At 46.2% G+C, this 26916-nt stretch overlaps 1 protein-coding gene across 2 annotated transcripts in view; it reads right to left on the bottom strand.

Moving 5' to 3' along the window:
* Positions 1–26916, bottom strand: part of TMEM131L (transmembrane 131 like) — a 138654-nt gene that overhangs the window by 107793 nt on the left and 3945 nt on the right. For both annotated transcript variants that reach the window (XM_053910879.1, XM_053910880.1), the window contains exon 3: positions 22532–22575. In XM_053910879.1, coding sequence (XP_053766854.1) covers positions 22532–22575 — 44 coding nt within the window. The remainder of the gene's footprint in view (positions 1–22531; positions 22576–26916) is intronic.

Here is a 26916-nt window from a genome sequence, read left to right as displayed (position 1 = left end):
CCTTGTGAGGTGGGCATTCTCAGCCCCATATCCTCCATGAGGCATCCAGTGTGGCCAAGTCATGAGTCCCGGAACTGTGATGTCTTCATTAGTGGCCTGTTCCCCACCAAACCCTGCCCACCATCCCCACCCCACCCCCGAATACCTTTGAGACTCTTTCCTTTATCCTTGTCGTGCCGAAATTTCAAAGTATGCTTAGCAGACCCTCTTCCTCTCTCCTGGTATAGGCTGTACTGTCTCCATCACTTCACCATCTCATTCATTTTCAATCTCCCAGAGTTTTTTTCAAATTTTCTCATCAACTGACAGCTCCTTTTCCAAACATGTCTTCATAAGACGCCTTTTCTACCTGTTAAATTCCTTTCTGTCCTAATAAATGAGGGCTTAGGAGAAAGTGGAGACTAAGTCATGTGGTCATTCTGGAATCAATTTTCACAATTAGGAAAACAGTGCTCGTGTGTGTGTGCATATGTGTGTGTGTTTCTTTGATCTCAGCAGGCGAAAGTAGGTCCCAATCAGCAAGATGAAACCTTAATAAGACTAAATGTAAATACTTAAAAGTATTTTTTCCTTAAAAAAGAAGGCAATTAACCACCTAACCACTGATAGAACTAGTGAAATCTCAGTCTTCATTAAAGCAAGCGGAGAAGAAGGAAGGAAGGAAGGGAGGGAGGGAGGGAGGGAGAGGGAGAGGGAGGGAAAAAGGACGGAAGGAAGGAATGAAGGAAGGGAGGGAGGGAGGAAAGGAAGACAGGAGGGAAGGAAGAAAAGAACGGAGAGAAAGAAAGAAAAGAAAAAAATTTATTTAACCGTATATGGTGCCATTCAGATAACAACTGAATCATTTTATCCAGTTTTGGCTAAACTTAAACTAAAAAAAAAAAAAAAAAAGAGTTCTAACCAAGTTAACGTTAGAACTGAAAAAAGTGAAGAACAGTTTAGCCTGGAAAAAGTTTTTAAAAATTTATTAGGTATAATCACCCTGGAGTTGGGATTTCGTAAGTGTCTCCCAATCTGTGCTGGCCTGCCCCCTGGCAGAGAGTGGACTGGTCCCACGTGGCTTCAGAAGGCCTACCGGGATCGACTGGTGGAAGGGCCCCAGACAGCAAATGCGGCTCCCAGAGCGTCTTCACAGTGACAGAGGCTCACCGCGGGAAGTAGGTTTCAGAGGTGGCGGACTCCCCATCACCTGAAGTGTCCAAGCTGAAGCTGAATGATCAGTCAAGATGCCAGGATTTATTTCTTCATTGCCACAGACTCAGACAATACCTGTCGAGACCGATACGCCAGTGGAGGATGTACCCTGGCCTTGCATAGCCACTGGCAGGTGAGTTCGGGGCAACTTCCAAACGTCCCAAGGACGATTCTGAGCACTAGCACCTGAGCTCCGAGCATCACGCACTGTGGCAAAGGGACTGCCCAGGACCCGAGCTCGTAAGATGTATGACACGGCCCTGGGGCCATGAAACTGAGGTCAGGTCTGACTCATCCCCACACACTAAGAGAAGAAAGAAAAGGAAAAATGAGCTGTGCCTAGAATGAGCCAGATGAAGGTTTTGGAAAATGAGTGGCAGCCCCGGTTCTCGATGGAAGACTGCATGCAGAGAACGGGACAACAAAACCAACCCGGGCTTCCACCCCACAGGCTCACACGCAGCAAATGCAGAATCGGCCACGCTGGGCCACCCTGTCAGGTTCCTCTCAATGCTGGCAGGTTGTTTTTCTGAGAAAGGTTGGCCAAAGCTGGGAACCGATAGAACTGCAAAGTCTGAAACAGACTCTGTGCTGCATTATGTCCCATAAACTTCTAAATGGCAACTTCTCTGCTTCCAGCTTCCAACAGCTAGTTTCCAAAGTGACTGAAACAGAAAAAGATGAGGGCAATTGGGAAGCACAGCCTTGCCCAGAAGGGCCAAGTGAGAAGCTCCTAAAAACTCAGAGAGCCATAGCAGCTCAACTCCTCACTGTTTCCACTCTGCACGGACACTGAAACACTGCAGCATGTGAGGAGAGTTTAAAAAGCACTGTATTCCCCTTCCACCTCCCTACCCACCTCCAGAAACACACGCTACACTACACACTCACTGCCTCTCACACTCACGTAGCAGTGATCCGCGGGCTGTACCAAAGAATGTGCAGCCTCTATTCCAGAATCCTGCAAAAAACATTTTTATGAACCAATTCACTAAAACACATGTTCCAGGATTTCAAATTAAACAGCGAACCGGAAATGAGTGGGAGAGCAGGCAAAGCTGGCCTCAGCCCTTCTTGGCTCTGCTGCTCCCTCCAGGCTTTTCAGCCCAAAGTGGACTTTTAGGAAAAGTTCCCAGCACCAGGAAGGCCCCTCCCAGTCTCTTCACCCTCTTAGAGGGCAAAAGCCTGTAAAGGAAGGCCTGCAGGGACAGGAATGCCTGTGTGGGACGCCTTAAACCCCCGGCCCTGGCCAGGACCCACTGAGCAACGTCTGTGAATGAGTGAGATGCTCGTTTTCCACGCTCCGTCTTCTCCCAGCCGCCTCCTGCAACTCACAGAAACCCAGGGCACGGCAGGCAGACAGAAAAGGAGCTCCGCCTCCAATCTGACAAAATACAGAGACCCAGAAGGCAACACAACATTCTTCTTCAGTTAGCCAAAATCTTCCAAATGTTGCAACCTTGGCCTCTGCTATCGAAAGCCTCGAGGATGTCCAAAGAAGCCGAATCCAGGGGATGTATATCTGGGTGGTCACTGCAGAACTCCTTCAAGTTGTCCTCAGTTTTGAAATCTCCATGAGAAAAAAGCATTTAAGTGCGTCGGTATTTCGTGTTATGTCTTTGTGAACGCAGACAAAAGCGTGCAGAGGGGGAAAGAGTGTAGTCTGTGGTGAAAGCCCAGCGCTAATGTCTGTCATCGCCCTCCAATCTCAAGTCTGTGAGTTCGGCCCACAACCAACTTCCTTTTGCAGGACAGGGCAATACGGTACCCAAGTACCAACGGGCGTGGGCCATGCTGTACCTGGGGTGCTCGCTTCAAAACTATGCCTTGGAAAATATAAAGAACGTAAAATCCAAGGCCCAATTTAATCAAACGAACTCTCCAGGTAGATGAGTCCAGGGGGCAAAAAGTGTCAAACTAGGTTAGAGAGCTGCCAAACCTCCGGGGCACTGGACGGGCGCCTACCACAGGGGTGTAACAGGCTGTTTGCAGCCTCCAGCAGTGAGAGGCCTAACTCAGCTCGGGGTCAGTGAGAGTATCTCTGTCCCTTCACTCGCAGGACCTGAAGCCCTGGAGCAGACCGTTCCAGGGCAGGCTGATTGCAGCGGCTCAGCCAGTCAGGGCAGAGGTCCCCAAGCCTTTTGGCTCCAGGGACCAGTTTCGTGGAAGACAATTTCTCTGCAGATGGGGGGGGGGGGGGGGGTTATGGTTTCAGAGTAATTCAAGCACATTACATTCAAGCTCACCTCCTGCTGTGTGGCCTGCTTCCTAACAAGCCCAGACCGGTACTGGTCCAAGGCCCTGAGTTAGGGAATCTTCCCACCTTGCCAATGCCTCAGCATCATGTCCTCCCTGGTGTTCTTTAGAGGCAAGGAAAACTTTCTCCAAAGTCCTCAAACAACATTCCCTTCCAAACCGTCTCCATTAACATCCAGTTCTAACTCATCTGCCAGCAAAATCGAGGGGACCACCATGACTTTGTCGTGGTCACACCACACACACATCTATACAAAGGGTAGTGACTTAGACACCTGGAGATCCATTTCTGGGGTGGGGAGAATGGGGTTGGGCTTCTCTGCTATGCATGGCCACCCCAGCTGAGTGACAAAACAGGGGTGGGGGCACAAACATGCATTTGCCTCAGCAGGCCTCCCCACGCCAGTGTAATAAAGCAGTCTGCGTTTCTCTTTTGTCCACCAGGCTTCTACAGAAAATGCTGTTTAAATACAGCGCTCAGTGACTGAAAATGTTTTGTTTTGTTTTCCGAAGCTGTCGTTTAGGCCAGGCTTCTGGAGTAACGCCCAGGAAAGAGTATTTGACACCTTTCTAAAGAATTCCTATCCATTAAGTCCACAGCCTAATCTGTTTTGATACTCTGACTCTGAATGGGATTCTCTTCCACCAACCACCTTTCTGACTTTCGGTTGCACCAGCTGGGAGGGAGGCTGCCCGGGCATTCAAAGGCCTTGCTGGCACTCTAGGAATTCATCTCAAGACTCCTTTTCTGGCCAGGGCTGAAACCCCCTCTCTCAGCCCAGGTACAACCACATCCTTGTCAACATGCAGAAAGAGCTTCTGGTACATAGCTACTCCCCCTCCCCCCCCCCACCCCCCCCCACCCCCGGTACCCCTCACACCTCCCCAGGACTGAACGACTAAAGGGGAAACACCTGGCCTGGCAGAGCCGGACTCCCCCACAGCCACTGTACCCCTGTCTCGGGGCCAGTGTTTAGAGCATCTCCCTGATCAGCACTCTGGGGTCAGCTCCATGAGAACTCCTCTGACAGCTCAACAATCCCCAAGTCCAGTGAACAAAGTAGCGCTTCTCACTTTTCCCTTCCCCATGGCCTCACAGGCAGTCCTCATTTGCAAGAAGACAACTTCCCATTCTCCCGGTGAGGCAGCCAGAAGCAAGGTATACAAGTGGGTGAGAAGCACCTTAGCAGAAGGGACTCCCCTTGGCTCCCAGCACCCAGACTGCATCAGGTATGATCGTTAGTTCTTTCCCGGTTTCCCTAAGTCAAATGTCTTATTTTTTTAATGCACCTATGATATAAGCAAGGAAGAAAGAGGAAGGAAGGAAGGAAGGAAGGCAGGTGGGTAGGGAGGGGGGGGGGAGGGACATTTTGCTACCAAATGAAAACACTTCACATTGGTAAGCGTCTTCTTCCAGATGGCACGACTGTGTACATTTGCACACTGCCACACAGGTAGTCGTGTTTTCTACAGCGGCCCTGGGAGCTGTTTTAAGGACAAAACAAAGCAACATATGGGGACCTGGCACAGACCCCCCGCCTCAGTCAGTGTTCACACTGTCCTTTAAGACAAGTGATTTTAGGGTGGTGTAACTGACTTAAAACTTTGCACTAGTTTTCCAGGTGGACAACATCATGACTTGATAGTTGTATAAATTGTAAAGTGGTCAACACAGTAAGTCTACTTAACCTCTGCCCATAAAAAATTCAATATCCTGGACATTTTTCTCGTTCAACCATTTTATTGCAACATTATCTATATGGATGTAGTAGTGTTATACAAACATTTATATTATTTCTCATTTATCCCAATATAAATAGACATTTTAAATTCATCCTACTGTTTCCTTAAGAAACTCCTAAAGGTGTAATGTCTGTAAAGCGTCCACACACTGGTAGGTGCTGCCTACTGCATGTACCGCTCCGAAGAAGTTCTTTCCCATGAACAGCTCTAATCCTCACGCGGTCTCGGGAGCCAGGTACGATTATTTGTCCCAGTTTTACAGATGAGAGTACTGCGGCTCAAGATCACGCAGCCAGTAAACCACAGAGACGGGATTCAAACCCTGGGCCCGGGGCCTTCCCTGCACTAGTTCTGGCTTCTCAAATGCACAGCTCCTAAAAAAAAAAAAAAAAAAAAAAAAAAAAAAAAGGAAAGGCAAAAGACTCCCTGCTGTAAGCCAGCAAGGGCACAGGCCAGACCAGATCGGGGTACCTTGATGTCACGGGCAGCCACAGCTGAAACAAAGAACAGCCTTCTCAGCCTCAGAGCAGGGGTGGTTGGGGCACTTACATGCATGTTCTAAACGCCTTACCTGTATTTATTTAATTCTGACAACAAACTCAGCGGGTGGTACTACACATAATACCCAGATTTTAAAGGAGGGGGAACTCAAGCACAGAAAGTTCTGGAGACTTGCCAAAAGTCACGAGCTAGTAAGTAGGAAGTCAAATTCAACCCCAGATGAGGGGTTTGCAAGCATAGCCCTTAACCACCGAGCTACTACCCTAACTTGAGGCTGGGAAAAAAAATCCCCTGCCTCATGTAATCATTACCACATCCACCTGTGTCTCAACACCTCATTCACAGCCTGCTCCCAACCACCTCAGGTTCCAGGCAAACAGCCCTGACCTTGGCTCATGAACTTCCTTGCCCCTACTCCTCCTTACCAGCTGTCTCCTCCTCAACTCTGCCTGCTACTCTCCCTCCCACCCCTACTCCTCAACCCCCTCATCTTTGCCCCACTTTCTACTCTGTTCTTCCCACCCCAACCCCAGCCCTAACCCAACATTATATGAAGCCAGAAAAAAATATAAGTAAAAGAGAACTAAATTAAAAACTATGCTCATAAACACACAATACTTCATGGGGTCGCCAAAGTCATGTGTTCCTTCTCTTAAAACTATACATTCCTTGAGAGCAGGCCTGTGTTTAAAACCTACTAGTTTAACCAACACGCTTTGGGCTTTCTAATAACCATGCAATGTCGGTCTCCTGGTACCAAAATACTGTCTTTTAATCATTGATCACAGCACAATATTTGTTTTTTCCCCAGGTCCAATTTTGTACAGTTGAAATATTATTACACGCATAATTTTGAGGCTCAGTCAGTGATTTAAGCGAAGTTTTGTGCCTATTTATTAATGTAATACAGATTCCAAACAGTCTCTGAAAATCTCTCCAACTGAAGCATCATTAATCTGGAAAATATAATAATTTGGAGAAGGGTAAGCAAAAACTCAAAATTTCAACTAGCTCCCTCTATTTTTAATGCAGAGTGAACTCAAGAGGAAAATATTTTAATACTAAGCATTTAATCATAAAAATAAATTACACTCAACCCAATATGTTAATTGCAAGTCACCACCATCATGGATGTTTTGATCAAACCCCTTGAGCTAAATATGTATTTTTTTAACTGTTTTTTTTTTTTAAGCCCTGACCAGTGTGGCTCAGTTGGTTGGGAGTTGCCCTGCAAAGCACAAGTTCTCTGGTTTGATTCCTGGTCAGGACACATGCCTGGGCCGCGGGCCAGAGCCCCGGTCAGGGAACGTGAGAGACACAGCCGATCGGTGTTTCTCTCTCACTTCGATGTCTCCCTCCCTCCCTTTATCTCTTCCTTCCCCTCTCTCTAAACATAAATAAATAAAACATTTCTTAAAAACTGTCCTTTTAAATAACCTTTAGGTCAAAGTTTACCTAAGTGAGAACTGCATTTTCCTAGCTTACACGAATCAACAACATACCAGTATACATAGATAAGAAATACTATTCCACCTCGTTTTCTTGGTCTAGTCATCTTAGAATAGAGGGATACTAAAGACAGAAGTGAGGACTAGTGAGAGTTTCCTAATCATCTCCATTGACACCATGTCTATAAATGTGACACATTCGAAGTCCGGAGGCCTGATACCCGGACTCCAGTCTCAGCTCTAATACTCCTCCCTTAGAGCAAGAACCGAAGTGAAACAGGCATGAGTTTCGACAGCCACAGTAAAATGAGGCTAAGCCTATTTTCTCTTCGGAGGTTCTATGAATTAAATCAGCTAATACTTATTTTTTTAAAAAAACGGTAATGTTGAATGTTTGATAAATGTTAGTTCTCTACACCCAGAATCTTGGTTTCCCGACCCCTATGTGCTAGATAAGACCTGCTTCATGAGGTTATGTGGCTCCAAGGAGAATACACAGCCCTGAGCTTTAAACTCAAAAGTGTGCTAGGTTAGCATCTGTGCAGAAAAGCCAGTGGGCTGAAGCATTTTAGTTTTAAAAATTAACATTTTTCATTTAATCTCCAAGTAAATTTTTTAGGCTACAAAAGGAATACATGCTCAGCGTAATAAAAATTGTAGCAAGCAGAGTTAAGTTCAGGGCTTGCCCGCATGGTGCTTTCGTACAAGTCTGAGCAAGAGGCCCCTCTGGGAGAACACAGCACCAGGAGCGGCCCGGCAGCCTGTGGGCAGAGCCAGAAAGTAAGATGCTCCAGTCTGCCTGGCCCCGCCCTGAAGGCAGAACAGACTCAGCTTTTCAGGGCTTCAATTCCCATGAAAATGTTAGGGCTTCAATTTTTATAATAAGATGTGTACAAAAGCCTCGTAACCAGGTTTCTATTTTATAGCAGAAATAACATGTGCTGAGTGCTGCCAAATATATCCCAAATTAAACATTACAAGAAAAATACTCCAAAAGCTATATAAGCTTAGAAAACTAACATAGTACTATAGCCTAAATAACTTTTGGATACTAAAAGTCTTTATTTGGGGAACCAAAAGAAATCTTTAAAAAAAGAAAACGTACTCTACCAAAAAAAAAAAAAGTAGCACTCAAAAGTACTACTAAAAAGTAATTGGGAGATTTAACTATGCAGGGTGGAGCAAAAGTAGGTTTACAGTTGCTGATATGGAAAAATAATACAGTAATAAATAATAACACAAAAATAAACTGTCTTATGGACTCCCAACTGTAAGCCCTCTTTTGCCCCACCCTGTACTGAATGCACTATAATGTTGCAAAATAAATGCACACACCACACAAAACATTTAAAGTTGCCCCTACACAGACTTACAAGAATAAAAATGACTTTTACGAAGCACCGGAACAGGTACAGAGGAACAGAACACTGACATGGATCACTTAGAAAACAATAACACAAAAAACTGGTGGTTCGATTTCACATGGTTAACACCCATACTCGTCATTTACCTGATTAAAATCCCTAAAGCGCATGTAGAACCCCGCCCCCCCCCCGCAAAAAGCCTGCAATCCAGACTGTCTAGATGTTTTTTCCTCTTCCTTCCTTTGCCGGTTCCCCACTCCACTTACTTCCTGCCTGTTCCCCCTCCTCTCCTTTTATTACTCAATGTTACAGGTGGGCATGTCTCTGGGAGCCTCTCCCCTTCTCCAGTTTCCCCTTGTGGCCCCCATTCTAAAGTGCAAATAAAGGAGAAATCGTGTGTGTTTAAACAACGCAGGCCTTTCACTCAGCAAGGCGCCAGGTGACTGGACACCTGTGTGACCATGAGCCCCATTCCATCGGCCAAATATGTTTCTGAACTCCCAAGGCCAATCCGCCCGACACACCTCTGAACGGGTTTTCTTTTGGTCCTGCTTGTTTTATGTGGTTTTAGGCTCATTTTTGAAACCTAGAATTTCGTTTTCCAGTGAGGAGCCACGCAACTTTTATGAAGCCTCAGTGCACCCCACAATATCTTAACAGGGTTAGGGGACTCATAATAACCTTCCTCCCTTAATTATGGTGAATGTGGTGAGTTAAGCAACCCCTGCCCAACTACCTAACCATCCTTCCAAATTAAAACGAAGCCTGAATTTAAAACCCAGGTTAAATGGATTAAAAGATTAAGAAACAGAGAGTGAATGTTCTCTCCACCTCACTCTCACATTTCAACCTCAAATTACCTTCACCCCCTAATGACTAGAACAGTCACTGCGAAGGTACCTAATTACCATGAATTACACCAACTGTAACCAATTGCAAGATCACAGATCAGATTTTCCCAAAACATGAATCTGCTAATTAAGTTACATGAAAGTCAAAGTAACAGGCAATTTGGACGTGACATTTATCCACCTGAAAGTAGACTTATGGGTGAAGTATTAAAATTCACAGCAGCTATTCCTATGGGTAGCACTCTTTATTACACACCCGGACAACTGCAGTTCAAATACTGTCTGTGGAAGCAGAAAGAGACTCATCTTGACTCAAGCACTTCCCGGGAACACCAAAATATCCTCCCGCCAAACCAACAAATGGCTCACGGGGTTTGCTTTGGCATGTGAGTCAACCCACAGGTGTTTGTCTGCTGAGCTTTTCAAGTGAGAACGAAACAAGTTTGAGATCCTCGGGCGGACGCAACACAGCACCCAGAGCCTGGCACCCATGTCCGTGGTTGGAGTTCTCTCAATTCTAATCGAAGGGATGTGCGTAGTCTGATTTCAAGGCTTCGCCTACTTGCTAGGCTTCAGTATACATCAATATATTCCTCCAGCTTCCCACTTATTTCCCACAAGAAAAAAAAATCACAACAGAAAAAATAATGGTCCCCAGAGCTCACAATTTTGTATAAATAAAATGAAGAACTAACCTTGGCTCTGCCCTTACAGACATGCAAAGAAATAACACAGAAACAAAAGCCACTCGACCAAAAGACCAGATTCAATGAGTTAGTAAGAAAACCTGTGGGGCTCGTAGTTGCCCTTGAACTCTGGCAATCCAAAGAAGCAGCCAAGCACAGCTCTAAGTGAAAATTCACGGCCAGCAACTTAGGGCACAGGCCCAATACCAACATTATTTCCTAGGGGCCCCAGAGTTGGGGGAGGGCAGGGAAAGGGCATGAGGGCTCACAAATGAATCTCCGTATGTTATAGTCTGCATTGCGTCCCCTTAAAATGACATATTGAAGTCCTAACCCCCAATATCTCAGAATGTGGCCTTATTTGGAAATAGGGCCATTGCAGACATAATTAGTTAAGATCAGGCCACATGGGTGTGGGTGGTCCCTTGACAGGACTGGTGGCCTTCTGAGATAGTCATGTGCAGACATGGGACACACAGGGATGTGATGACAAAGACAGAGAGACTGGAGTGACAAGCAGAAGCCAGGAAGAAGCAGAGAAGGGCTCCCCCACAGGACTCAGGGGGAGTGTGGCCCTGCCCACCCTCGCTTTCAGATTCCAGCCAGCAGAACTGAGACAGAATAAACGTCTGCTGTGTTAAGCCACCCAGTTCGTGGTACTTTGTTACGGCAGCCCCAGGAAACTACTATCCCACACTTGAACTTGGGTTTCTGCCGCTCACCCTCCCTCATCCTGCCCCCTCAATGGGCAAATGCTCCCACTGTACAAAGAAAGAGCCACAGGGAATCCCCAGTCTGTGGTTTGGCTGGGGAGGCCTTGCCTCCCCAGAGAGTCACAGGACAGGCTCAGCTATCCTGGGCCCCTGTCCCAGTTTTATTCCTTCCCTCCCACCCATGCCCTGCCCTGGGCAGCACGGCTGCTGCTCCTCAGGGTGGGGGGAGCCGGGCTGGAGGTGGAAGTTCCCTTCAGTGTGGGCAGTGCCCACCCCAGTTTCTCACAGAAGTTTTACTTCTTTCAGTTTTACTTAAGTAACATCCTTCCTCACGCCCCAACAAACCCCTAACGCATCTCTCTCTCTCTCTCTCATACACACACACACACAGCCACGTGCCCAGAGGGAGCTGGGCCAGGAGACAGATCTCAGCACACACACCACCCTGTACTGTGAGTGGCCACTCCCATCCAGTAACTGAGACTTTTTGTTACTGGGCCAAGGTTTTCGACCAGAATCACTTCCCTTATAATGAATGAATTATCCCTGAGAAAGTTCCTCAGTGTTCTCCCCTGGAAGCTGACCTGCAAGGGCCTGCAGCACCTGTTCCCCAGGCATGCCAGGGCATGGTGGACCCCAACGGGTAGACATTAAAGCTCAACCTGGAACCCTACCCCTGTCCCCAGAACGATGCCTGAACTCGCTTTAGAAAAATGGGACCAGCTGGCTGAAACGTGATAACATGAAAAGAATGCCTACAAATTCTAGGTTTGCTAAAATCCAGGGCTGGCAAGTGCTGCTGAAAACCAACCTCCACCTTCCAATTCCACTCCATTGTTCTACCTACAACGCCATTTCTGCCTCTCATTATTTAATTTTCAACGAGGTGTATTCTGAAACGTGTTTCTTTAGCTGCCTTACCCTGGAACCAATGGTTCGCAAACCTGAGCAGGCATCAGGATCACCTGGCGGGCTTGTTAAAACAGATCACAGGCCCCGCCCCTAGAGCTTCTGATTCAGTGGCCCTTGGGTGGGGCCTGAGAACTGGCCTAACGGGTTCCCAGGCAGAGCTGATTCTGCTGATTCTGGGACTTGGAGAAACACTGCCCTAGACTTCTCATCCCTCACTCAGCACAACCCACTAGCTCCGCAGCAGGCGCTGCTGCTAGCCTGCACCCGGTCCACCCCCTCTCCCACACGGGCACAGTCCTGGTGTGTGCAGTGAGCACCGCCCCACCCACCCCCCGCCCCGATAACTGGGTCAACTCTCCCACAGAGCGAATCCCAGGGGTCCCACCACACCCTAGGCCAGGGAGTAGCTCAAGGTGAGTATGGACCCATTTTTTGACCTGTGACAAAGGTTCTTATAACCTGCCTTTGTGTGTCTAAGTGGGAGGATACGAAGCCGTGAGGCCTGCGATCCACCCAAGCCCTGGGGGGAGCTGGGGGGCATGCAGAGCCCGCAGAGCAGACAGGTGGGAAGAACCTGGCCGCCTGCTGCCGACACTCACCTGCTGAGTAAACCAACCCAGAACCACCCTGACCTCCTGGCTTCTTGTTAGGTGACATAATGCATTCTTTATTGTTTGAGCTGGTTGAGTCAGGGCTTTCTATTACCTGAAGCTGACAATATCTAATCACAAAGCACAGCAAGCTAACAGGATCGCACATCCGCCCCAGGACCAAAGGCCACCTCTCGCCACACATTTCAATGGCATATAGTCCACAAGAAATTCTGAAAAAAACCAGACTTAAAATTGCCAAATCCCCTTAAAAGCTATGCAACTGCATGTCAGTGGGCAAGCAACAGCTAGAAATAGTGTAAAACAAAAAAAACTATTTAGCACACAACAAAGGATCATTGAAGACCCGACTCCGGGTCTTCCCTACAGAAGCCATGCTCATCTTCTTCAGGGCGTTGCTAGGAACCACATGGTACCAGGGTGCATTAAGGGGTTAATTTGCTTCCGCACATCAATCTTAGACTGAGCCTCCTGCTAGAGAGCAGACGGTCGGCATGTGTGATTGGGAAAACGGCCTCCTACCCTCCTTCAGTTTAGATGCAAGGCAGACAAGTGTATCCGAGAGAAGACACCCCGGATTACATCCTGCCACCTCACAGCTCTGTAATCTTAAACTGTTTTACCTTTATGAGCGTGTTTCCACATCTATTAAATGGGAACGCAGACCTGATTACTTGACGACAATGCATGGGAAAGTACTTTGTAACCCATAAAGTACAATCAAGAGCAAGTCCTTAAATCCAATTTTAATGGTTACCCTAATTCACATGGCCAGAGTTTAACAGACAAAGATTAATCATGACCCCAGAAGCATGACTGCACCAAAATATTACACACACCTGCCATAACTGGTAGCTGGAACGCTGTCCGGGTGGTCACTCACAGGGGAGTCTACCTGCTAGCAATCGCTTGGTGGCAGCTAGAGGAACCAACATCCGCAGGTGGCTCCACCCCGAAGTCAACACTGGACCAGGCACGCCCTCCACGTGAATTGTTGCCCGGGCACCTTTGCACAGCGGTCAACTTGGGAACCGCGTGCGATGTCTGTGCTTTTCCTGAAGCTCCTCTCTGGGAACTACCTCCAAACACTCCTATGGGTTTCTCTGGGAATTTCACAGCTGGCAAATCATCCGTCTATGGAAGGTTAGTTTCAGGCCAACAGTCACGCATCCTTCAGAGCCCTGTTTTCTACAGGAAATACTTGAACAAGCTGGGTAAAAACAACAGGGCTGGCCCCGAATCCATGTTGCTTAAACTGGCCTGTGTATCTGATTAGCACAGAAAATAACACCATGAGGTAAATATGGCCATCTTCCGGAAACATGAGTTTTACTAAAAGATTTTTGGAGGAGGAAAAAAAAGAAACAACCAGTGAGGAGTTATTGAATGATGAAAATATCTCGATAAATTTTGAATTTTTTTTTAATTTCAAAAAATGTGCATGTCGCCCTAACTGGTGTGGCTCAGTTGGTTAAGCATCATTCTGCAAAGCGAAAGGTCGAGGGTTTGATTCCCATTCAGGGTATACGCTGGATTGTGGGTTCAGTCAGGGCATGTACGAGAGGCAACTGATCAATGTTTCTCTCTCACACTGATGTTCCTCTACCCCGCCTTCCCCTCTCTCTACAGATAAATAAATAAAATCTTTAAAAAAAAATTTTCATATTCATAACAGACTTTTTAATACCATAGTCCTACTATTTTGGGGGAAAACATAGGGAAGTAGTACAATAAACAAACAAGACTTTCTCTTGTGTCATTTATAAATTAGTGACAAAGGCAATCCTAAAACAAAGGGCTCAAAAGCATCTTTACTGAGCAGGACCCCTGTGAGACACTGTCTAGACTACCACAGCAATTACTTGTGAAGTGGCTGCCTTCCTTTTACATTTACTGGGGTGGGGGGGACTCTCTATTCCTCTCGAGTCATATTTCATGTGCGGAACCCTGTAACAACACACTAATAACCTGATGACAATTCATTTAAAACTAAAGTAACAAGCTCCCAGGAGGCCCCGTGATCTTCATACCGGTGTTCCTAGACAGAGCACACTGCCTTGGGGAATTACGTTTCTCCCCTGAACCCTGAAACCCCAAGCCCTGCCACTAAGCAATACGAAGCGGATGTCACAACATGTCCAGACCCCCTTACAGAACTAATCAGTGTTGCTGTCACTTTATTGGGATCCGTCTAAAAAGTACTTTTCTTTCTCATCACCCACCCCGTCGTGACAAGTGAAGAGCAAACCAGAGCACAATGCTCCCTGCATCAGAGGAGTGCCAAAATGTCAGCTCGACTCTGATGACAGACAGAGCTCTACGCCTTCCTGAAGACGGAGTTGTTCCCCATGGCAAAACACCCGCCCTCTCTTGCTCACAGTGGTACCTGCACCCATCAGAAAGAAGTTTCTCACAAGTCTTTTATCTACTTTTTAATAACCATGTTGTCATGTCCACGGGCAGGTCTCTCGGGCTGCTGAACCTGCCTAGCTCTTTCTTCAGGAAGCGCGCCTCACTGAATGGGATTCCATGGAGTCACTTTACTGTTACATATACTGTGATGAGTAGCAATAATCAGTCAAGCCACCAAGCAGCAGACGGAACGAAGCCCGCTGGCAGTCACACTTGCAGCGCCCATTTAATAAGCCCCTTCTCCCAAAGGCGTTTCCTAGCCTAACAAGCGCGGAGGTGCTGCCGCTGGGCACACCACGCCGCTCCCGACCTCAGCTCCACTGTGGCGGTTCAGACTGTCAACAGGAATGAAGTGCTTTGCCTATTTCTATTCTAGATGAACCCTTCAAAGTACACCTGGAGTTACTAAAGGTGGTTCCACTGTCTTGTTCAATATGAAGATACAAATTAGCACAAGCCTAATCTCTCCAGAGTCCATAAAAAGATAAATCTAAGAAAAGTAAAAGTTTCAATGAAAATCAGCATTAGGATTCTGATCCTATTATGCTCTTTTTCTAATCGGTTCCAGTTGAGGGCTGAATGATTACATAAACATCGAAAGCTTCGCTAAAGCCCTGACCGGGGTGGATCAGTTGGTGGGGCATCATCCCGTAGACCGAAGGGTCGCCGGTTTGATTCTGGTCAGGGCACATGCCTGGGTTGTGGGTTCAGTCCCCAGTCAGGGCACACACAAGTGACAGCTGATCCATGTTTCTCTCCCTCTGTTTCTCCATCCCTTCCCTCTCTCTAAAAATGAATACATAAAATCTAAAAGAAAAAAAAAATCTTTGCTAAAAATTTAACAACCTAAAAATCCCAACAAGGTTTTTGTGGTTTGAAAAGAATTTTTAATATATCCCAAGAACCCTGTTTCAAAGCTTTTATTCTTTTTTTATTGTTGTTCAAGTACAGTTGTCTCCATTTCCCTAAATTATGAGATCTATTACAGTTGACGAAAGTTCCCATTCCCTGTTCCCTGCCCGTTTCAGCCTTGAGGCCCATGACTTAATGCATTCACTGGGCAAACCCCTGGGGGCCACAGGGCTGGCAGAAGGAGGAGGGGGGCACATGTGGAGAGGGCTCCCACCCATTCTCTTTCAAAACACACCAGCTGCAGAAACCCAATTTAAAAACCACAGACCCTTACACTAATATCGGTACTGCGGTTTCCATGGCAAATACAGTTTGCGAGCTTGGATATGAAGACCATGTGAAACATGACCAGGAATCAACTTCTAAGACCTAAATTTAAAAACGGAAGCTTGCGTTAGCAGCTCTTCACCTAGGTGTCAGGTACTAGGTTAGGTGCTGGGGCATCAGGGGATCTCACTCAGACAGAAAGTTGGGTGTCCTGACAAAGGCGGCTGCAAAACAGAGGGTTAGTGCCCTGTGCCGGGAGCCCGGTGTGCGTGGTGCTGTCTGGAGCAGACCCCCGGAGGGAGTCAGGTGGGGGGCTGGCAGGGGAAAAGAGTGTGTTGGTGAGGGGAGGGGGGCAGAGAGGGGACCCTGTGAATGGGGCAGTGAGGAGCAGGAGAAGGCAGGCTGTAAGAGGTGAGCAGGGCCCGCATCACAAAAGGCCCTCTGTGCCACACTCAAGCCTCTGCACTTCACCCCGCAGGTAAGGAGCTCCACAAAAGGCTGCTTGTAGGAGGACCGGCAGGAGAGGATGTATGGATTATATACACTACTCGTAAAGGAATGTGGAGAGCAGGCTGGGGGAGCTATGTAACATGGAGTCAGAGGAAGAGGATCCAGCCATACCTGATGGTCCACGGGGGACGCGGAGTATGAAAGTAGTGGAGGGGGCATCCAGACTTCTGGCTTATGCAAATGAATGCTTGGTGCCGCTATTCCTAAGAGGGCTCGGCCAGAGGAGGAGCCGGGGAAAGGGCTGAGAGGGGGGAAGGATGAGAGGGGAAGGGGCTGTGATGGGGAGGGATGAGGGAGGAGGAGCCCAACAGTTAAGTTCAGGACACACTAATTTAGCAGCAGAGAAGGCTAAAGGAAGGCCTCTGTGGGCACCTGAACAGGTGAAACCCCTGGGCAAGGGCAGAAGGTACAATCCTAGTTCAAGTTCCTCCTGTAGAGGATATAAAACCCCAAGAGAGTGGGTGAGATCACCTAGGGAAGTGACAGATGGGAAGAGAAAACTGTCCACAGTGGAACCCTAGGGAGGCATGTTCAGGTTCAACATGTAAGATCCTGTCAACAGGTCAAGCACTTGGGTTGTGCTGAAAACACAGTTTTATCTTCTGCAGGAGAACAAAGAGAAGTCGAGAGTAGTGCCAGTCCCTGAGGGGACTCTGAGATCCGCTCCACTGCCTAAGAAGGTTTCCCTAAAGATTAACTCATTTTTGTCTGCAATTATATCTTTCTGTATGTTGCTGAAAGGCTAACAGGATTTTCTTCATGTTCTGACTCTCGGGACCTGCCTTTAACTGATATACACGGTTTTTAGGAAAGCACATTTTGCTGCTGCTACTAATCAGATAAAGGCACAGTTAAAAAAACAAATCAAAACACCAAAATCCAAAAAAGAAACAAAACCAAAAAATTTCCACAGACACTATACCTAATCAATCAGTATTTACATAGCCATTTTAAAAGATGAAATAATGTATTATTCATATGTTGCCAATGCTTAAAGTTTGCACATTCAAACAAACAGACCCCAAAAAGGCTTATCGGAGATATGCCCAAAGAGCCAGCCACGCTTCCCAGAGAGGGCTCAACTCTAGTAAGAGCTGAAGTCAGCTTTCATTTGCTCTCACCACCCAGTCCCAACAGCAGCCCGTCTTTCTCAGCAAAGGAATAGGTCACTGCTGATATCTGAGAACACCCAGGAGGAAAATGGGGATGGAGAGGAAATGGGGAAGACAGTTTTTCAAATATTGCTCTTCTGGCTCTTGACCAAATACAATTACACAGCATTAGCAGAAGATGAAATCAAGATACTATAAACAAAATCTTCAATGAGGCCAATTACCCTGAAAGCTTTCCCAAACTTGCGCCTGAGCTCGTAGGCTAGCCAGTCTAGAACCCTCCACCCCAGAGTGCTCGGTGGCCCGCTCCTGGCCCTGTCTTGGCCAGCCTGGGGGCTGGGACACGGAGGGACACAGGGTTTCTTCACCACCTAGAGCCCCTCCAGTGACAGACGTCGGTACCACCTCCACTCTTCTTGGGACATAGTGAGACTCTGTTCTATGGTCAAATCTATTTCTCGAGTCCCCGGGGGTGGCTGCTCCTCTGTGTGGGGTCCCTTGGTGACAACGCATTCATTTTGCGGAGTTCGTAAGTGTTCACCCTACTGACTTCAAATCCATCTTAATATCATTAAGAGTTGGCATGACAGGGTAGTAATGAAAATGAACGTCAGAAAAGTGTTGGAAAAAATGTGTAAGGAGATACTAATAACTTCATAAACGTAGGATTAAGGATAAATGACATTAAAATAGCAGGGCAAATCCAGTATTGGGTAATCCAAAGTATAAAATAAATATGCATGAGTCTACAGCAATATAAATACATGACTGAATAAATAAATACGTGAAGGAGAATAAACAAATCCCCCACACAAAAGGAATCTAAATAGTTTACAGGTGGCGCTTAATTCCGCTTAATGACTTGCCTCCAAAGAGTGCAGCCTGGAAAGAGGTGGAGAAACAGTAACTTTACAGAAGAAAAACCTGACAAATAGTATCAGCCAGGTGACCAAGGTCAATGTCCAAGTGATATGTCATACTGACAGTAGATATGTGATGAGAATGGCAATTTACATCTGTGGTCTTCCTTGCCCCAACCTAGTACCCCAACTGACCTCCAAGGAAAACATGAGACAACCCCAAACTGAGGGACATTTTACAAAAGACCTGACCAGTCCTCCTCAAAACTGTCCGGAAGGCAAAAACAAGCCTGACAAACTGTGACAACCAAGAGGATCCTCAGGGGACATAATAACTAAAAGTAAGGTGGCACCCAAGATCGGCTCCTTGGACAGAAAAGGGACATTAGGGGAAAACCACGGAAACCCAATAAAGTGCAGGGTTTGGTTCATAGTCACGTAGCAACGTTGGTATCTTAGCTGTGATAATGGACCACAGTCACATTAAGACATCGACACAGGGGTGAACTGTGTGGGGGGTAGAGGGTACTCTCTTACCATCTCCACAGTTTTCTGTAAATCTAAATCGACTCGAGAGCAAAAGGTTTATTTTAAAAGTAGCAAGACATTCTATGAGCCTTGGGGGTATTAAGCTTTTCATTAAAAACAACTTCCCATCTGCACAGTAAAGGTAAATAAACAGCAAGCACTCGGGAAGTACTCACGAAAGCACCCACCCCAGGACATTACACTTACAGAGACCCGTCACTGGAGAGAACTCCAGACGCTATGCTTTCAGAAAACGGACACAGAGAAGGTTTTCCAGGAGCAGCATCCGACCTGTGTCATGGTCTTGTCCTCTCGCATAAGGAACAAATCTCAACCAAAAAAAAAAAGCCAAAAGAAAACAAAAAGGCTTGGAAACAAAGTTGAAAGGAAAGCAACTAGGGATAAAATAATAGCAACATACTGAAACTTTTTATATCAGGAAGATTAAAATACTGTATAAATCAGAGTTGATGGACACTATGAATCATGATTAAGGAGTTTTAAAATCAATCCAGTAGCAGCAACCAGCATTTTTTTAAGGAAGTAGAAAATGCCTGGGGAGAGCATGTAGTAATAATGGGTGCGTGACAGTGTGAATGCACTCGAGGCCACAGAACTGGACACTTAAAAATGGTGAAAATGGTAAATGTTATGTATTTTACCACAAAACAAATGAAACAGAAAATAGAATATTTCACAGTTAGTAAGGATAATAAGCACCATGGTATAAATAAATCAGCAGGCATACACGTATTCACACATCCACATACAGGCCTACAGGTAAGTAAGTAATCGTGATGTAAAATGCATCTCTTACCGTGAGCCCCTGACGAAGAATGTGGAGGCCACTCTTCGAATTCCCTGACACAGTTCTCCCTCACCCCACGCCTCTGCTCTGATAATCTGACACTGCGTCAAAAGAGATCAATGAGGATAAAGTCTACTAATACTTTTAAGTAGGACAGAAAATTGGTGAAAAGAAAAGAAACAAGCTCTAATTAATGAGAAAGGAGAGAACCGCAAACGCCAACAAACACCAAAGCATGTGCCACAGGGCTCGCTGCAGGACGGGCACACCCACTCCCGGAGATGCAGCCCAGGCCTTCCTGGCTCCACTCGCACATCATCACCTGCCTACCCGCCAGCTCCACCCGGACGTGTTATATCAAGCCTGAGATTCCTGGGAGACAACCAACCACTCTTCCCGATCTCCCTCCCACAAATCCTTGCCCATCCCAGGCACTGTCTCCCCAGATGCTCAAGCCAAATGCCAGAAGCCCTCCGTGACTTCTCCTCTCCTCCCTCTCCACTAGAGTCAGTAATGGACCTGTTCCACCCCCCAAAATTCATCTCAAGACGTGGAACATCCCTCCATCCCCACTGTGGCCAGCCTAGCACGACACAGCATCCTCATTCCTCCTCGACTTTCCTTGCTCCCATTTACCCGAACAGGAATATGACAAACCCTGAACTCTGGTCGACGTACGAATGTGATCTCCCATTCAAAATGTCATGCTGAGTTTAAATGGTCATTAAGATTGGACATCAAGATTGTAAATATTGGCATTTTTAATAAAACTCACAATCACTTTTTAAAATATCTTCAATGGAATCTAAATACCACCACTACAATACCCATCATCATTAACTTTTTCAAATACACAAATATGCTCTCCTACATTGCTGGATATTCCCTCAAAGAATTTTAACCTATTGTACCTTTGTGTTCAAAGACTTTTGCAACAAACCTATGGGTTTAAACTGAAATTTTGGGGGGTTTAAAATTCTTTCTGTGACCATAAGACCGAAGTGTTGAAATTTTTTCTTCTGGCCCTGGCTGGTGTGGCTCAGTACATTGAGTACCAGCCTGTGAACCACAAGGGTCACCGGTTCAATTCCCAGTCTGGACACAAGCCTGGGTTGCGGGTCAGGTCCCCAGTGTGGGGCACGTAGGAGACAACCACACATTGATGTTTCTCTCCCTGTCTTTCTCCCTCCCTTCCCTTCTCTCTAAAAACAAACAAATAAAATCTTTTAAATGTTTTAAATTTTTTTCTTCTGAATTGAGTGATTATGATTTGTATTAGCATGCAATTGATCAAACCAGCATTTTACCAATTTTTTTACAAAATATTTTATTACTTTATTATTACTTATTATGTTACAAAATATTTATTTATTTTTTTATTTTATTTTTGAGGGATTATTAAACATAAGTCAAATTTTATTGAAAATGAATCCTTCACTGAAAAGGATGGAACAGTCTTATCCCCTCACCCCAAATAATTTATGTGAATATTACTTACTGCAAGAGTGAGATGCATTAGTTAGCATCAATTTCATCTTTTTTTCCTTGTCTTTTCTGTTTAACATGAGCACTGAAAAAGCTTGTTTACATAAATAGACACTGGAAGGAGCTCTGCGATGGCACCGTCTCTATGTACTCTAAACTCCCTCAGTGTTTTATCCAAAAATCACAGAGACCTATCGTTAAAAATAGCTTGTGATAACCTAGCAACTGCCAGTTTGATTGTGTCCTCCTTTAATTTTGTTGAACGTCAATATTTGTAAACTACCAGAGAGTTACAGACGAATTCGTCATCCAACCGGAGTGAATCGCGCCCTCCCAACCAATACCACCCAAGCGGAAGCGCAGGATAGCAGAGGATCGGGGCCGGGTGAGAGTCTGCCTTTCTTCTGTAAAGTGGAGAAGGATAACGTGCAACCTCGGACAAATCAATCCCATGAGACAATGTAGATGCTGAGGATCCAGAACCCAACTCCCTCAAAGTCATCCCTGTGCCAGGGTAGCTCTGAGTCCTCGACTACCTAAGGGATCCACTACCCCAGTCTGACAGCCAACCGAGACGGCCCCATGTCAAAAGTGTTCTCTTAAAAATGCAGTTGACATCTTTCAGTCTGCTAGCCCTTGCTTAAAGTCCTTTAACAACTCATAACACAAACTATATTTTATTGTATTAAAAAAATAAAATGCAAACTCCTTACTGCGACCACAGCTCACTATTACACAAACCACGCTGCCCTTCTCCGAGTTCCTGGATTGCTGCCAGGGCTTCCCGCCTCAGGGCCTTTGCACCTGCCATCCCTGCTATACAGAGCATGCCCCTTCTGCCTGCTGTGTGGCTGCTCCTGCACGCCCCACAGACCTCAGCTCAAATGTCCCCTCCTAAGAGGGGCCTCCTCTGACCACCCCATCCACCTCATTATTCTCCACCACAACAATCTAATTCTTGATAGTTCTTTTTAAAAGCATCATTCTTTTGTTTTGTTTACAGTAATGCCCGACTCCCCCACTACATGCAACACAGGTCTTGTTTTGTGTTTTATGTCCAGCACCCAGGACAGTGCTTGATGTCAATGGAGGTTTGTGAACCGGGTGGAGGGAGTAAGCATGCCATGGGAAAAATGAACGTGGCAGGGTGTGTGTGTGTGTGTTTTAACAGCTTTCTGTACAACCGTATTTCCAAACAAAGTCATATGATTAGAGAATACAGATACCCCAAATGCCAACGAGAAAGGTACATTACAGAAAATATTAAATACGTAAGCACAGACTTATACAAGACTCCAGATAGCATCCAAAGCAGGCAGGGATATTTAACAGGTATTTGCTCCCATTTCTTTTCTTACCTCTGTTCTTGAGAATGCTCCTCCATATCCTCTTCAGAATCACCCTAATGAAAAAGAACATGCTTTAATAGTTGTTTCAAAGTAACACAAAATCTCCAGAAGAAAGTTCTTCAAACCCCATAGGAGTGATGAACATGTAATGGAAATCTAAAATCCTGCCTGACACACAGGCGGCATTCAATGGGCATTTACTAACAAAGAATGCCCCTCGTGAGGACACCACTAAGCTGCCGAGTGTTCCTTAGATATTCATAGGAAGTATCCTGCCCGTTTACAATCATGATCTAAACACCATCTTAAAACCAGTTCACATCACTTCTCTCCAAGAGCATTTTTAACCAGTGTGGTTTAAGTTCAATCACACAAGATAAAAGTTTAATAATAATTAAAATTCCCAAGTGTAGAAAGTGTGTTCTTTCACTCAGAATTCCCTAAATGAACACGATATATTTTGACATCAAGGTAAAAAGGCTGATAACATGTTATAAATGGCATAAAAATCACACTCAAAAGTGATTCCAAGATCTTCTCCCAGATTTCCCATCCAAAAATACAACCACATGCGTCATCACCAGAAAAGTAAACAGAAAAGCCTCCGGAAACAGAAGCAAAAGGGCAGATCCAATTGAATACTACATTGTAATCTGCCTGATGGACATGACCTTGACTATCCTCTCTTGCAGCTTGTCACTGTTCTTCAGGCACACCGACCCTTCCTGTTCTTCTAGCTTCTCCCTGACCCCGCACTCTAGGTAACACTGCCTCGGTGCCCTCTTCCTCCCCGCCCCTGCCAGTCCTCCTGGGCCCAGGCTCCCCTGCACAAATTCCCGCCGAATGCTAACCCACACCTGTAACCATGGGGCCCAGTCCCTATCACCAGCCCCAACTTCCCACTCAATCACACACGTACATACTCGGTAAACGCCTACCTTTCTGCAGGAGCCAAGACTCCCACGGCTATGGTCAACACAGCACACGGCGGCCACTCCACATGTGGAGGGGGACTGACTATGACAGCTCCAGCCCTATCGCCGAGTGACCCCAGGACGCATGTGCCCTTGTCTCCCCAGAAACAACCAAGACCGGCCTCAGGCTTACCAACATCAGGGGTCCCTGCCAGGTGGCTTCCGTTCTCACTGGCCTCTCCTTCTGTCACTCCTTGATGCACAGGCAGCCTTAGGGTCATCTTACACTGCTCTCCGCCCCTCACCACAAATTATAATGACCCACCCGCTCACCCGAAATACACGTCAGACCTGGCCTCTCTTCTCCTTCCCTTCCATCAGCAAACTAGCCCACACCATCAGCTGCCCAGGCCACCATTGCCACCACAGATGGGGCTTTGTGCTCTAAGACTGGAGCCTCCAATCCACTCCTGGGCCTCGCTGCGAGTCTTCCCCAGTGACAATCACGTCACCACCCACACGGTAGGGACTCAGAGTTCCTCGTCACTGGGTCACTCTCTGCCCAAGGGCCTGCCACAGCTCCGCAACTGCTGGGCAGATATATTCCAAGCTCCTCAACCTGGAATCGAGCAATTGTCAATTGACCTCCACACACCCATCACCATCTCCACAACCTGGCTTCAGCAGGAGCCCTGGGCTCCAGGTTAACACAGCAGCATAAAAACACTGAACCTTCAGCCCCGTGAGTAAGGCCCTAGGCTAGGCCCCGTCACTGTCTGCTAATGAGATCTCTCCAATACACTCTGCCCCTCCACTCTCCCCCCAGTGCCTATGGTTCAGCCTCTGATTGTTATCTCAGGGTAATACCAGCCTTATCTCCCCAACAAATGCCTAGCTCTTAAAGAGCAGGCACCAAATCCTGTAATCCGCCCCCTCCAGCAGCAGGGGTGGGGGTGGGCTAAATGGGTGAAGGTAGTCAAAAGGTACAAACTTCCAGTTGTAAAAGAAGTCAATCAGGAGGAAATCATGTACAGCATGATGACTATAGTTAATAACATTGTACTGCATATTTGAAGGTGGCTAAGAGTGAATCTTCAAAGTTCTTATCACAATAAGAAACATTTTTGTATAACTACGTACTATGAGAAATGTTAACTAGACTTATTATGGTGATCATTTTGCAATAGATACAAATATCAAATCACTCCATTTTACATCTAAAATTAATATAATGTTATACATCAATTATACCTCAATAAAAATGTTTTAATACAGACAATTTTAAAATACTAGTGAGTATGACTATTTTTGAAAACTTCATTAGGCAAATTTTCCTAAATCAAAACCTGAAAATCATTCCTTAGGCCCAGGAATTTTATCCCCACAATATGTTTTTCTGGCCAAACAGTGCGAAAATTCATACAACAGCATAGTGGCCAAAAGCATAGGCTCTGGAGCTAACACCTCCTAGGTTCAAATCCCACCACGGCCACTTTCTGAAGGCCTTGGGCAGTTATATGACAACTCGGGGCCTCAGTTTCCTCATCTGCAAAATCGGGTCTTCCTACTTCATAGTTGTTAGCATGTTGACAGGAGATAATCCTCGTAAAGTACTTAAACAATGCTGGTTATTACTCAACCCATGTTAATTATTATTTTTTTATGTTGATAGTGGAGGCAGATTAAACCAAAAATAAATCTCTATGACAAAAATATTTCCAAACACTTGTTAATGATTTGCTGACTGGAGCAAGATGCCATTACATAACCCGGTACCTGAGATAATAAAGAATTCTCATAGTCAGTGGCCCATTTCCTGTTTCACTTTCTATCAATTTCCGTTACCTACACTCAGGCATAGAATTTAGGGTAAGTTTAACAAGACGTGAGATTTTTAAAGCAGAGACCTTCTGATTCATCACTGCATTCCAGGGCTCTAAGTGGGCCAGACCCCGCTGCGAGGGGTTTGTAGAGGAACAGACGAGCCATCCCAAACTGGAGCACTGTGCTTCTGCATCAGGCACCAGCTGCTCCTACATGGCACCCATGTCTGTGTCCCCAACCTAACCAGGGGCATCAGGAGTGAGGCTTCTGCTCTCAGCAAAGTCTAAAGGGATTAAAAGAGCAAGTTCTACACTGGGCCTGCCATCCTCAGAACGGAATAACCTATGAACAGGGGAACCGGAAAACACAGACAACTACCTCTCCTTCCCAGGAAGAACTCATGGACTATTACTGCATGCCTACTGCTTACAGAACATTGTGGCCGCAATAGGGGCCACCAGGCTTAGAAGCCCAAACCTCTTTAAGGGAACCAAGTTAGGGAAACGAGACAAAGCAAAAAACTCGGACACTCAAGAAACTCAGAGGGGAAATGACGGTGCCACTGCCAAGTTAGGAAGAACCATCCCTGTAAAGCAACAGCATCCATTCTTTCACTCATTCTGTTGATTCATATCGGGCCTGCTCGTCCAAGAGCCAGTGTCCCCGACACTGACCACCGACCAGAGCAGCAGTCAAGGTCAGAATACAGAAGGCCCTCAGGGCCAGAGCAGGTCAAGTGGATGGGCAGGGAATCACAGAGGGTTTTTGACCTTGAAGACAAAGTAAGAAGGTGCACAAGGCAGGGTCTTGCACACACGCAATTACTTCTTAACAATAAGCTAATGAAAACGGTTGTTTTGTTTCTACCCCCCATCATCACTTTGGATACAGTGTGATGAAGTGTGGTCACCTGAAGCAAAGTCAAAGGAAAGGAAAAATTCTGTAAACCTAAGAATAAAACCATACTTTTTTCCTTCCTTCTCATTATCACCATGGATAGTTTTTATGTCCCTACACCAAGCTATTAAACAACATAAGAGAGCATATAGCAAAAAGATATGAATAAGACTATTTATCTGTACAAGCGGAGGGTACATAATAATCCCGAGCTATCTGCACTGGTTCAGCCCCGTCAAAGCAGGATGCTCTCCAGCTTGCTCTCCAGCCCCATGCTCTCCAGTGACCAAGTCATCGGGAGACAGCTGGATACTGCCAAAATGACAGGTATCATACGGGGTCCAGCAGGAGTAACGCCTGCCAGAGTGTGGGGGGTAGGGTACGTGAATGCCTCACACAAGAGGGACAGCAATTTTAGCATTTCACCTAAAATGCCATATGGTATCCTTGAGTGTGGTATTATTATGTTACAGAATTACATGCTTATGATTTTGTAATAAAAAGGGGTGGACCTTGTATAGTAAGTGCTTGCTAAGATCAAGGCACTTATTCCTCTGTGATCAGCACTGTTATTACCTCCATTTGGCAGATGAAGAAACTGAGGTCCGAGGTGAAAAGGGATGAAGCAGGGAGTCAAACCCTGGAAGGCTGGGCAGAGGGTCAGGCAGTTTAAACCCATTCAATCATTACATTTTGTTTACTCAAGTTCTTGATCACTGAGAGACCCAGGGGCTGGGGCGGCGGGGGGGGGGGGGGGGG

Source organism: Desmodus rotundus, chromosome 9, assembly GCF_022682495.2.
Source record: "Desmodus rotundus isolate HL8 chromosome 9, HLdesRot8A.1, whole genome shotgun sequence".
NCBI lineage: Eukaryota > Metazoa > Chordata > Mammalia > Chiroptera > Phyllostomidae > Desmodus > Desmodus rotundus.
The sequence above is the reverse complement of the archived record's forward strand: the minus strand, read 5'-3'. Positions and strand labels throughout refer to the sequence as shown.